Source organism: Palaemon carinicauda, chromosome 5 (genome assembly GCF_036898095.1).
Source record: "Palaemon carinicauda isolate YSFRI2023 chromosome 5, ASM3689809v2, whole genome shotgun sequence".
Lineage (NCBI taxonomy): Eukaryota > Metazoa > Arthropoda > Malacostraca > Decapoda > Palaemonidae > Palaemon > Palaemon carinicauda.
Genome location: NC_090729.1, coordinates 117,100,410 through 117,114,777, shown reverse-complemented (window position 1 = coordinate 117,114,777; position 14,368 = coordinate 117,100,410). Strand labels below are relative to the sequence as shown.

At 34.8% G+C, this 14,368-nt stretch overlaps 1 protein-coding gene across 1 annotated transcript; it reads right to left on the bottom strand.

The window, feature by feature from the left end:
- Positions 1-3,543: 3,543 nt before the first annotated feature.
- On the bottom strand, positions 3,544-13,433 carry Ppcdc (phosphopantothenoylcysteine decarboxylase). The gene is made up of 3 exons (XM_068373969.1): positions 13,296-13,433; positions 9,607-10,272; positions 3,544-8,483 (listed from the first exon to the last, which is right to left on the bottom strand). The coding sequence occupies exons 2-3, from the start codon at positions 10,258-10,260 to the stop codon at positions 8,334-8,336; spliced, it is 804 nt and encodes a 267-aa protein (XP_068230070.1). The 5' UTR covers positions 10,261-10,272; positions 13,296-13,433; the 3' UTR covers positions 3,544-8,333.
- Between the last annotated feature and the right edge of the window lie 935 nt (positions 13,434-14,368).

Genomic DNA, 14,368 nt, shown 5'->3' with positions numbered 1-14,368 from the left:
TAGGCCTACTGTGTGCTTGATAAATAAAGATATCTCCTAAAAAAAATATATATTTTTATAGTAACCACACTAATATGCAGATCCCCAAGTAAGGCAGGGGCTAATGGTTACTGCATACAGTTCTATTGTGCTCTGCTTAGTTTTGCAGTGATAATATGGGTTGTGGTGGCCGATGTGATAACGTCCCTGACAGGTGATCATCAGACTGGGGTTCGAGTCCTACTCAAACGCCTTAGTTCCTTTGGTCGCTGCAACCTCACCATCCTTGTGAGCTAAGGTTAGAGGGTTTGGGGGACCATATAGGTCTATCTGATGAGTCATCAGGAGCCATAGCCTGGCTTCCCTTGGTCCTAGGTTGGGTGGAAACAGGGCTTGGACGCTGATCACATGCGTATATAGTCAGTATCGAGGGCATTGACCTGCTCGCTAGAGCAATGTCACTGTCCCTTGCTCCCGCCATTCATGAACAGCCTTTGAACCTTTAATGGTAGGACTATTTTACTTTCTTTTCTATTTCAAAATAGCCTACTAATTATATTCTTTTGAGTATTCTTTGACTCTTTTCAGACAAGTGTCCAAATTTGACTTTTACATCATTCTATTTTCCACACCTCAATCGAGATGAAACCTTAAGAAATACAGCTCAGATAAACCTCATAAGAATGATTATTATAAACAAGGACACCTTCAACTAATTTGATAGTTATATAAAAACATTTGCATTCTATTTTGATGTTTTCAAAGTTTAATCGATGATAGTATTTCCGTGTTGAAATTTTACTTGTGTCATTATTTTGAAGTAATTCTTCTGTGCTCTTCTATCACATCCAGATATTGCATATAATAACAACCTTAAAAAAGATTGTAAACAATCTGATTTATGGGTTTGGGTTATATACTCTGGTGCAGGGACCTGTCAGACCATTCAGCACCCAAGTGAATCTAGGGTAAAATGCTAGAGTTACACTGTGAGGTAAAAGTTACTGGAGGCTGGATGGCAAGATGAAATAAAGGAAGCAAGAACTGAGATAAAGTAGGAAAAAAGAAAGTGTAGCAACGGGCTGAACGAGAATGGTGCCAAGACCCTCAGTAGGCCCCTATGATAGAATTGAATTGAACATAAAATTTAGGCCTTAAGCCAAGCATTGGGGCATCAAAGGCCATTCAGCGCTATATACTGCAAATTAATCGATCATCCCCGTACTCTCACATTTGGTATCATTTTAACTTATAAAACCAATCGCACAACTTTCATACAATAACATCTAAATGCGAAGTAAGAAGAGACTCAAAGGAATAAAAAAATAAATTAAATAAATTGAAGCTCGTGATACAAACCAATATGCTGTATAAAGGTGAAAAGAGCGCTCACAAAAATATCACACAGAAGCAAACAAGCTGCGGAGAAGGAATAAAGCGGCAGGGTCGTATGGGAGCACCGAAAGGTGATAGGATACGTAACGGCTCCTCACTTATCCTTCCCCTTAAGAGGATTAGACTGGGAAAAGTCTATTTAGGGTGCAGATACCTATGGTTATCTTAGGATACGTCCCTGACTATACACGATATCTTCGGATAGTCGTTTGGGGGTTAACACCCCGCGATACCTGACGGTAACTCTCTTATAATATCAACTGCAGAAATATTATACAGTAGAAAATTGCTGGAGGGAACTTCCATCAGGATGACATGGCTATCTCACCCAAAAATAGATTTTTCCTACGTCAAAATCCCTTTTTTCAAGTTCAGGGTATTAGTTTCTCCTGGAGAAAATGTATCCTCCTCTGAAGATTAAGTAGCCCCAAGGCCCCTATGAGGCAATCAAGGTGATGAAATTTTTAAAATTGAAATAAGGAACACTTAAATAGGAGAGATAGTTGAACAATATAGACACAAAACTTAACCCTTTTACCCCCAAAGGACGTACTGGTACGTTTCACAAAAGCCATCCCTTTACCCCCATGGACGTAACGGTACGTCCTTGCAAAAAAATGCTATAAAAATTTGTTTTTCATATTTTTTGATAATGTTTTGAGAAAATTCAGGCATTTTCCAAGAGAATGAGACCAACCTGACCTCTCTATGACAAAAATTAAGGCTGTTAGAGCAATTAAAAAAAAATATACTGCAAAATGTGCTGGGAAAAAAATAACCCCCTGGGGGTTAAGGGTTGGAAATTTCCAAAAACCCCGGGGGTAAAAGGGTTAAGTGAGGTTACGTATGTAGTGACGCAGCACGAAGTCCTTCTCAACTGTGTCCAGATTGTCTAGGATCTACTACATTAATTTTTCTTTTGTTTTTGGTCTTAAAGCACATTCATTGTAGATTTTGTTACAAACAGCTGTTCATTACATGTGTCAAAGCATTACAATATTGCAATTAAGCATATTTTGCAGCTTTAAATATATTAACTTGAATGACTTGGCTTAATTTTTAAAGTGTGTTCATTGTAGATTTCGTTACAAACACCGACTCATTACATGTGTCAAAGCATTACAATATTGTAATCAAGTTTTGCAGCTTTAAAGGATAGTAAAGTATAACTAAAATGACTTGCTGTAATATACTGAATAAATTGCAGACAATAAAATACATATGATGAAAACTAATTCATAATCCTTTTAAATTTATTTTCCTCATTGTTGTTGTTATGTTATTTTTCATGTCGTATATTTTTCACGACAAGCAAACATATAACAGTGATGAATCATGCAGCAATCACGCTGCCGCAACTGCGTCTGCAATGTTGCTAATTTTGGGAGACCACCTTTTAACCTTGTTCGTGATTGGTTCTCTAAATAATGTATGTAAGTACAGTATATGTTGAAGAAAAAATTATGAAATCACCATAATACTAACTCAAACATGATTAACTAATTAAACCACTTCTTAATACAATATCAAAAACACAACTAGGAAAAAAAATTGTAGTTAAATATTGCATTACCTTTGGACTTAGCTGTTTCTTATATACTGAATTAATATATACCGCATTCTACACTATACAGTACTAGTTATTATTATTATCATTATTACTAGCCAAGCTACAACCCTAGTTGGAAAAGCAAGAAGCTATAAGCCCAAGGGCTCCAATAGGGAAAAATAGCTCAGTGAGGAAAGGAAATAAGGAAATAAATAAATGATGAGAATAAATTAGCAATAAATCCTTCTAAAAACAGTAACAACGTCAAAACAGATATGTCCTATATAAACTATTAACGTCAAAAACAGATACAGTATGTCATATATAAACTATAAAAAGACTCATGTCAGCCTGATCAACATAAAAACATTTACTCCAACTTTGAACTTTTGAAGTTCTACTGATTCAACTACCCGATTAGGAAGATCATTCCATAACTTGGTAAGAGCTGGAATAAAACTTCTAGAATACTGTGTAGTATTGAGCCTCATGATGGAGAAGGCCTGACTATTAGAATTAACTGCCTGCCTAGTATTACGAAGAGGATAGAATTGTCCAGGAAGATCTGAATGTAAAGGATGGTCAGAGTTATAAACACAGGTTAAATAAAATTGGCAACAAACTTTTACAACTTTTATTGAATTCCTAACTCTACTGATCTATACTGCATATGATTTTGATTACCTTATTCAATGGATTTATAAAACCTACTTGAAGATTAAGAGACATAAGATATAAATAAAACTTATCCAAGTCTAAATCCAATGGGAGCCAGTTTAGGCTTAGGGTGTGTCACAAATGCCCATTTTCTAGTACAGTGTTTTCAAATTTCTTGCCAAAAACTTTACATTTACATTAAGTAGCAAATATATCTAATGAAACAGAATGAATACGTTAATGATTAAGAACACCATCATAGACATGAGTAACATCGACTGATGCAAAGTTAAGTAACAAAGTTCTAAAAAGTTGTTAGAAAATAAGCTTGTGTGGCACCCCTTTCCAACTACTCAGCATGTTAGTATCATTCAATTAATACCACTGAAAAATTTCAGGATGAAATAATTACTGTACTGTAATAGAAAAAATTTCTTTAACTGAATGATGACTGGATGTTTAACAAGTTACTAGAATAGTGGAAAGTTGGCACATGCTCAACACCACGAAGGAAGAAGGAAAAAAGTCATTGGAAGATTACCACAAGCCATCTTACATCACCCACAATCTGTAACCTTTTCAATGTCTATTCCAGTGTTACCACTGGATCCACCAAAGAATTCCGCCTGGTAAGGAAAACGGCCTATAAACGCTGTAGTACCGAAAACCATCAAAACATCCGCTAAATTAACCAAATATAATCACAATATCTATACTTTGTTATGTTAGTTTTAGTTCAAAATACAATACAGGTCAACAGATATAAAGACATAGACTTCATATCATGAACATAAAACAGATTTATAAGCCAAAAAATAATCGTTCAACCTTGATAATTATGCGGAAATATTTTCCACTAAAGACAGAGTAATGCAGCAACTGGAAATTGAAATGATGGAGATCCCTCTGTAGATTTATTTTTCCGTCATTAACCCCACAATTCCGCCATTAGGCAACACTGGTCTATTCTCTCGTGTCAATACTGTGCATTCGTGACAGGGGTGTAGTCAGGAATGTACATCAAGGAGGCAACAACACCAGGATTGATATAGAAGTGAGACTGAATGCAAGAAAGTCTAATGTAGTGCTAAATTAATAACATAATAAATAATATGCAGTACAATGATACAGCAAATGTAATACTGTACTGTATTTCCGAGCTCTCATAATGTCCTGTGATCTGCATCAAGTTTTTCAGAACAGAAAGAATATTGTATTGTATACAATCAAAACAACTGATAAATCTTATGCATTAAAATATTTCTGTTCCTTGAAATTTATAATCATTAGTAGGAGAATGTAGCATCTTTTAAACTTTAAATTTTGGACTTTCTAACTTCTAAGGAAATGACTTAAGAGCCAAAAAGTTTTAGCAATAGGTATTTCACTGATCTCTAGTTACTAAAATTGCAAGAATTTTTTGTCTTATTGCACAGAAACCAGCTGTTGCAAATTCTACATCAAATAACATTATAGTACTAAGACTACGTATAAATTTGGAAATTTTATAAGCATTTACTCACGAACCATATTAATATAAATTTTCAATAAGGAAATGTTTCACCCAAGAGACCTCACTTTATTCAAATGAGATTTCACATCTAAAAAAAGGGTATCCTTATTGTGTCAATAGAATCACAGATCATGAAGATTAGGCGTCAATAATTATAAGTCTTCCCATTTTCTTAATGGTATACAGTATCAAACAGATACACAGTAACTTCCTCACCTAAGACATCTTTCACATAAAAAGTCAAGTTTTAAAATAATCTTATAGAGCCTTTGTTAATTTCCGTTTGCAAATTCTCACGGTATCGATTAATATTGGATGAAATAGTAAGTTCTATACTGAGGCAATCTGAAATGGTTATAAAAACTTGTGTCAATTTAGAATGGGAATTTTCTTTTAATAGGTCAATCTTTCTGTTAATAGGTATTTAAATTTTACCACTAAATTTACAACTATGAAGATAGCGAAAACCTTTTTGTCTTCTTATACAAATATCAGAAATTACACGTTAACAATTACTGGTAGTAGATTATAGTTCCTGATTTTCAGAAAGCGCTCTTCCTAAATTAAAAGGGTCCTGGGGTGTACTGACATTATATATTTTTGTTACATTACATATGAAGAAGCAAAATTCTTTACTGTAACATTTCAATGATTCAAAGAAATTCACTATTTTCCCAATACTTTATATAAAACGCATACAAGTACTGCATTAGCCCTATTCTATGAGAAGTCTTCAAGTCTTAATAGACTCCCAAATGGATCCAAATTACCATACAGTTTCCTGTACAGAGTTATTGATAAAATCCATCATAAGACTTTCAAATAATTGTTTCTTTGCGTTGTTCTTTCTTTCTGGTTTGCCTAACTTGAACACAGAGGAGGGTTGAAAGTTTGAAAGCCACCCTGCTTCCCATGTACACAATCGTGTGCAATCAGCTTGTGTAAGTAAAAACACGTCTCCAGGCAAAAAGAGATTGACAAGGTACCTGTCGCAGCAAAATAAAGTTCTGTTTTCAGACCCATGGAAGCAAGTTACTTCTCTCCTGCAATCTAACTAAAGGCTTGCCAAACCTTTTTTGAATTAGTGTTTATAATATCAGAAAATACTTATATCAATAATTCCTGGTAAAATATCTTACAGGACAATGGGAAATTATTTACTACGTTAATCAAATTTGGACGAGACCAAGTCCTCTTAAAGAGAAAATGTCCTTTGCCTTCTTTGTGTAAAATAAGTTTTCTTATAGTTAATTTAGGAGAACTATAGTCCAAGTGAGGGAGGGAGAGGGGTTGGCTATGCCCAGAATTTAAGACCACCCATAGTAAAACAATTTACAATGTACAGTACATACAAAAAAAAAAAAAAAATGTTACTATACAAAACATTCATAAAAAAATCCACATTAAAAATAAGTTAAGAACTTAAAAAGAGCATATATGCAAAACTAATCTCAAAATTCTGCGGTAAAATAAGATTCTGTAAGGTAAGAATCAAGCATAATAAAAAATTCCTCTCTACAAAAAAAATAAAAATACTGCAAGCACCAACACCAACAAGAAAATCTAAAGTACAAAGAAATAATGACAAGACAAAATATACAGTACTGTACAACAAATCAATTTGTCACGATGAAAAATACATTTATGTAATACAGTAGGTGGTATGCAAAACTTAAAACTGTATTAAACATTATTGAGCAGGTTCTGACTTCAAGCATTGTATAAGCTCAGAGCAGAGCAACGGTTTTGACAAAAAGAGTAGTGAATTTGTTGAAGCGAACAGTACAGCATCACAGTGACTTAAAACAATGTGCAGGTATCGCAAGGTAGGGCATACGCATCCACAAATAAACTAATGACGATCAAATGCGAATGAAGGCATCTTTAATCCTGACAATTTGCATAGCACTTTGCATCTATCATGCAGGTTTAGCTAACATATGAAAATATTACTTCTTTTTGGAGGGCAAACATTCCCAACAAAGCTCATTATGAACATTTATTACAAGGGTTCTCAACCAGGGAGAAATTTTACTTTCAGGGGGGGAATTTTAGTCACAGCTTGGCAAACTCTAACTGTTGGAAATTAATTATTTATTTTCTTTAAGCTCCACAAGGGGCACTATAAAAATAATCCATGAAAAATTGTAAATGTATAATACAATATGTACTAATATGGAAAAAATAAAGATTTTTTTAACTTTACGTATATCATACGGAATGCACTTTTTGAGGCAGACAACCTTGGAAAGGAAGGGGAATGACATTCCAACATGTTGTGAAAGGGGTGCATGGGACAAACGAGGTTGAGAACCACTGATCTGTTACATTAGCTGACAGATGGCGAGGCAAAAAACAACGCATGGAAAACAATGTAGGATGGCTTTGGAACCAAGCAATTTTACTTTAAATACCTACATAAATCTATAACCTACGTAGGTTTGGAGTCCATCGGGTCAATGATAAAGCACTATACAGTATTCCTATCTTGGATAATAATTCTATTCTGTACTCTTTTTTTTATAAAGAAGCCTTGTGCGACAAAAGGCTATGGTTATGAGGAGTCAGCGATATCCTAGATTTTAATATAATATACCCTACTTTACTATCAAAAATGACTTATCAATACAGAAGATCCACAACTTACAAACTTATTCAGTTCCAAGACACTGTAAGTCGAATTTTGTTACATTATAGTCTAGGGTAGAGCCAACCTGAATCCCATGCCAATGACTCCCAGCTACAAAAGTCAACAAATACTCGGGTTTCTTATGAATTAGATATCAGGTTATTACAAATATCATTTCACCTACTGTGTTAAATGATATAACATTGTTTGATTACATAATTTCTCCATCTTATCTTTGTTATTATCAGTTAGATTTGTATTTGTATCAAATGTTTTCAAGTCGAATGTCTGTAAGCTGGGGACTTTCAATTATATTTGTATTTGTATCAAATGTTTCCAAGTCGAATGTCTGTAAGCTGGGGACTTTCAATTATATTTGTATTTGTATCAAATGTTTCCAAGTCGAATGTCTGTAAGCTGGGGACTTTCAATTATATTTGTATTTGTATCAAATGTTTCCAAGTCGAATGTCTGTAAGCTGGGGACTTTCTGTATACCATAATCTAGAATAAATAGCACTACAGTAATAACCTGACCAGTCTCGACTGGTCGTCTTACGATATTGGTACATTACAGTGTCTGACAACTGCGAAAAGGAAACTATGTTTAGTTCAGAAGGGTCCGTGATGTACTCTTTGCGCTCCGGGTAACTCTTGCATGACAGCGTCTACAATTGTGCCCACTTCTGCCATACCCCCAACACCAACATCTCCACAAGCAAGTCTTTTGCTTACCACACAAACTTCTATGTAACCCAATTCCTGCAAAAATTTTATCAGGAATAGTATTTAAAAGGAATTAATTAAATAATAGTTTTAAGCAGAAAAACAACTATTTATTTAAAAAATACTTATATGATAAAACACAAGATCATTTCAGTAGCATGTGTGTACTGTATTTGAATTAAAATAAGGATTATTAATTGTAAATTATTATATTTCACCATTCATTATAAGCATGCATCCTTATGGAACAAGCCGTTAACATTTTCAAAAGTAGATTAATAACACCACTGACCCAATGAGGAGGGTGATCCACAAAGTAAAATTCAAAACAAGACAAATTCTAAGAGATTGGAAAGCCTTTTTGATAGATATAAATCATTAGGAAAGAAGGAAAAATAACTGCAGAACGTATACAATTTTCTGACTATACGACATTCACACCAATAACATAATCATCTAAAAACCAATCACACGTATTCGTAAACTCACTATAACGATCGCCTTATTGCATGTTACCAAAATATCACAAGGCAGCAGTCTTCTTGGAGTCTCCAGCTAAGAGAAACACTGGATCATTGAACAAATAATTCAAGTGATAGATGGTGATCTGGGTGAATGAACGACTGTCTTAATTCTAGTTGGACATTTTTCTCTGGGAGGAAAACAATACCTGAACTAAAACCATTACAACCACCATATTTGGGCAGGTGGGTGGGAAATGATTTAAAGGTTTATCCTCTTAGTGAGACTTAGCTAACTTTTAAGGTTAAGATAACTGTTGAACATAGCCTTTTACTGTACTGTATTTGACTCTGCTTTACAAAATTTCAAGAGATTACCGTACTGTATATGTATCTATTTGCTTTATATTCATTAAATTTGACATTTTGTTTGTCTTCCTACGACTCCCATTTCTTGCTTTGACTCGTCATGTGGCAGTTTGCTCAGAAATCTAAAAGCTTTTTTCGGATTGTTCCATAAAAATTTGCACACTTAATAAAATTCAGTATGTTGCAACCCTAAACACAAAATGGCATGCAAAACATTTAAAAGCTTACTGTATACTTAATATGTTATATCTATAAGTAACCTAAAGACAAAAATAGAAGGCATGCAAATAAATATACCATTTGAGTCCCTATTAAAAAGAAAGACATACCTTGAGTATGGCAGTATGCTTCACTGTAAGTGGATGTTTGTACATCTGGGTATTCATGGCTGGGCAGAAGACAAGAGGATAAGAAACATTCCAAGCTCGTACAATGCACGTCAGAAGGTTATCGCATAAACCCTGTGCAATTTTGGCCATGGTATTGGCATCGAGCGGTGCAATCACAAGAACTTGAGCCCAGTCCCGCAAAGCAATGTGGAGCACTGGATCTCCGCGTCCCTGCCATGCAGACCACTCGTCTTCGTCCAATATAAAATTCAGGTCGGGATAGAGAGACCTTAAGGCACTGTCTTCCTTGCTTTGCAAAGAGCTACTTGGAGGACTCACAGCACCGCAACGACTGCACCTTCCACTTGACCTATTGGAATCTGGTGTGCTACTCCGTTTTTCAAGACCATTGTCAATGGTTTTTTTATCAAGCATAAGATTAGTCTGAAGTCTCTGACCCAAGTCCAAACTAGGAGGCTCTACCTTAGCTTGACACCGTAAGAAGTGGCACGCACGCTCTGTTGGCACAATGACAACACTGGCTCCTCGGTTCTGTAATTTTCGGGCCAATTCAGGAACCTTTATAGTTGCTACACTTCCAGTACAACCTAACACAACCCTTGGGCCAGCACTTAGAGGGGGTAGTTGAGCCATTTTTCTTTTGATCTGAAATTCAGAATGGCATAGTTACAGTTTTTTTTTAGGCTAATTATAGTCACCGGAGATATTCCAGGCGAAATAAGTCCCACCTCAAGATGACGTAATAGCCGATCTTGTTGTCTGCTGCATTAACAGCGGTCACAACACATCATTTAAGTAATTGCAAGTTAGTACAGTTTGAAATTAGTAAGGGGATGTATTGTGACCGCTGCTAACGTGGGAGACAACGTGATTGGCTGGGACATCATCAAGGGGCGGGGCTTATTTCAACCGAAATCGTTACAGCAACTATAATTACTTACAAGATACTCTAATGAAGTAAAAACAATTTATCTAGGTCCTAAATTGAAGGAGCTTATGTTACTCTCTGACTGCATATGAAAAAGTTTTCTATATTACTTAAAATCACGCAGTATATCGTTACTTATCATATGACAAAACAATGCAATTTAATTACAATATAGTTTAATTATATTCACCAATGGGCACTTAAGAATTCTTTTTGAGAAAAAAAAAATTTCAAGTAAAACAAAAACCCAAAATCTATCATTATTATTAACCCTTTTACCCCCAATGGACGTACTGGTACGTTTCACAAAACTCATTCCTTAACCACCAAGGACGTACCGCTACGTCCTTGCAAAAAACTGTTTTTACATTTTCTTGCATATTTTTGATAACTTTGTGAGAAACTTCAGGCATTTTCCAAATAGACCAACCTGACCTCTCTATGACAAAAATTAAGGCTGTTAGAGCAATTTAAATAAATATATTGCAAAATGTGCTTTGAGAGAAAAAAAAAAAAAAAAAAAAAAAAAAAAAAAAAAAAAAAAAAAAAAAAAAAAAGCCTGGGGGTTAAGGATTGGAAAGTTTCAAATAGCGTTGGGGGTAAAAGGGTTAAAATTCTGTTATTCTTATTAAATATCTTTAGCTGAGCTGTACATGAGAAAATTACCAACAAGCAAAATACAGTATCATTAATAATATATAGGACGTTGAACAGCATCCAATCGGCACTACAGTAGCTAGGTAGTCAAGTCCTTTCACTTTAATCCATGAACCAAATAAGTGTGAAACACCAGATTAAAGATGATACACACAAACTAAACCAGTCATGAGAAATATTTACTTTTGAATTCTATCCATGGTCTAATACAGTACAATAAAGGTAAAAACACATCCCATTGTTAAACATTATTATGGAATAGATGAATATCCCAGCACAAGGCTCTGGGAGGACAATAACCCTTTTACCCCCAATGGACGTACTGGTGCGTTTCACAAAACTCATCCCTTTACCCCCATGGACGTACCGGTACGTCCTTGCAAAAAACTATTAAAAATTTTTTGCAAATTTTTGATAACTTTGAGAAACTTCAGGCATTTTCCAAAATAATGAGACCAACCTGAACTCTCTATGACAAAAATTAAGGCTGTTAGCGCAATTTGAAAAAAATATTTTTTTCGAAAATTTTCCGAAAATTTTTCCGAAATTTTTTTCGAAAATTTTTCCGAAAATTTTCCGAAAAATTTTTTCCGAAAATTGCAAAATGTGCTTGAAAAAGAAAAATGCCTGGGGGTTAAGGGTTGGAAAGTTCCAAATAGCGTTGGGGGTAAAAGGGTTAAGTTTCCAAGTGCATCAAGAGTTAAACCCTCTACTATGAGATAATGTTATGAGAGATTGGATAGCAAGAGCGAAGAAAGGATGCATAAATGTAGGTACAGGAGGTCCTCAACTCACAAACATTCGACTTACAACATCCGGAGATATTAACCCTTTTACCCTCAACGCTATTTGGAACTTTCCAACCTTTAACTGCCAGGCATTTTATTTTCAAGCACATTTTTCAATATATATTTTTTAAATTGCTCTAACAGCCTTATTTTTCGTCATAGAGAGGTCAGGTTGGTCTCATTCTTTTGGAAAATGCCTGAAGTTTCTCATAAAAGTTATGAAAAATATGCAAAAAAATGTAAATAGCAGTTTTTTGCAAGGACGTACCAGTACGTCCTTGGGGGTAAAAGGATGAGTTTTGTGAAACGTACCATTACGTCCATTGGGGGTAAAAGGGTTAACACAAATCCAACTGAAAATAACAAAGATACAATAAAGAAATATTGTGTGTAATAAAACAATATTATAAAATTTAACCCTTTTACCCCCAATGGACGTACTGGTACGTTTCACAAAACTCATCCCTTTACCCCCATGGACGTACTGGTACGTCCTTTCAAAAAACTGCTATTTAAATTTTTTTTTTCATATTTTTGAAAACTTTATGAGAAACTTCAGGCATTTTCCAAAAGAGTGAGACCAACCTGACCTCTCTATGACGGAAATTATGGCTGTTAGAGCAATTTAAAAAATATATATTGCAAAATGTGCTTGAAAATAAAAAAAATAAAAACCCTGGGGGTTAAGGGTTGGAAAGTTCCAAATAGCCTGGGGGCAAAAGAGTTAACTTTTGTAGCTCGAAATCATAGACATGGGATTATGGTTAGGCCTACATTAGGCCAAATTTTATCAACATTTGACTTACAAACAGCTTCTTGGAACCAATTAAGTTTCTAAGTTGAGGACCTTCTGTATAGCAGATGGATACAAAGCAAGTGTAACTAGGGGCTGAAGGAATGCTGTAGAGACCCTTAACCCTTTAACCCCCAAGATATTTGAAACTTTCCAACCCTTAACCCTCAGGCGTTTTCTTTTTCAAGCACATTTTGCAATATATATTTTTTTTTAAATTGCTCTAACAGCCTTATTTTTCGTCATAGAGAGGTCAGGTTGGTCTCATTCTTTTGGAAAATGTCTGAAGTTTCTCAAAAAGTTATCAAACATATGCAAAATAATGTAATTAGCCGTTTTTTGCAAGGACGTACCAGTACATACATGGGGGTAAACAGATGAGTTTTGTGAAACGTACCAGTACGTCCATTGGGGGTAAAAGGGATAAGAAATGCCTTCAGTGCACCACATAAGGTGTACTGACATCTCTTAACATCCCAAGGGGCTCAAAATATTTGCTTACCTAATATTTACAAGATCTATATTATGTACATCAGCAGGATACTTCAGGATGTCTGCTTTTCCTGAACCAAGTCACCATATCCAAGTTTACCCCAATCTTCCTTGAGCATAAGACCTTTTTCCATCCGACAGGCTAAGTAATCTCTAGATGATTCCCGGCACTGAGTATTCTCGTTCTTATTTTCGCGCAGGCATAACATATACCTATGGAAATACACGTTAAAAACACACCAACAACTATCAAGAGTATTGTTACAATAATAACTGTATTGATAATAATACAAGGAATAACTTGAAAAAATTAAATAAAAAACTGATATATCTTTGTTTCACAGATACAAACATTGCTTTATGAGATACTTAATCATCAGTTGGAACAGTAAGACAACCCCCAAATTAAAACTAACCGAAAACTAACCAATAATGATAATTAGAAATATAAGGTAGCTGTGAAAGTAGTCTTCCACTACCTTTTCTATTATTATTATTACTAGCTAAGCTACAACCCAAGTTGTAAAAGCAGGATGCTATAAGCCCAAGGGCCCCAACAGGGAAAAATAGCCCAGTGACAAGAGGAAATAGGGAAATCGATAAACGGTATGAGAAGTACAGTAATGAACAATTAAAATAAAATGCTTTAAAAAGAGTAACAACATTAAAACAGATATAAACTATGAAAAGACTTATGTCGCCTGTTCAACATAAAAACATTTGCTGCAAGTTTGAACTTTTGAAGTTCTATCGATTCATCTACCGATTAGGAAGATCATTCCACAACTTGGTCACAGCTAAAATGAAACTTCTAAAATACTGTATAGAATTGAGACTCATGATAGAGAAGACCTGACTATTAGAATTTACTGCAAACCTAGAATTGCGAACCGGATAGAACTGTCAGGGAAGATCTGAATGAGTAGGATGGCCCGAATTATGAAAAATCTTATGCAACGTGCATAATGAGATAATTTAAAAATGGTGCCAGAGATATCTAGATCAGGAATAAGAAAGTTAATAGACCATAAGTTCCTGTCTAACAAATTAAGAAGAAAATCAGCAGCTGAATATCAGACAGGA

What these genes read in the sequence shown, in the direction of transcription:
- Ppcdc (XM_068373969.1), bottom strand. Translation starts at nt 10,260, where the DNA reads ATGGCTCAACTACCCCCTCTAAGTGCTGGCCCAAGGGTTGTGTTAGGT. An exon ending in AGCATACTGCCATACTCAAG is followed by an intron (nt 8,484 to 9,606) that starts GTATGTCTTTCT and finishes AAATTTTTGCAG; the next exon opens with GAATTGGGTTACATAGAAGT.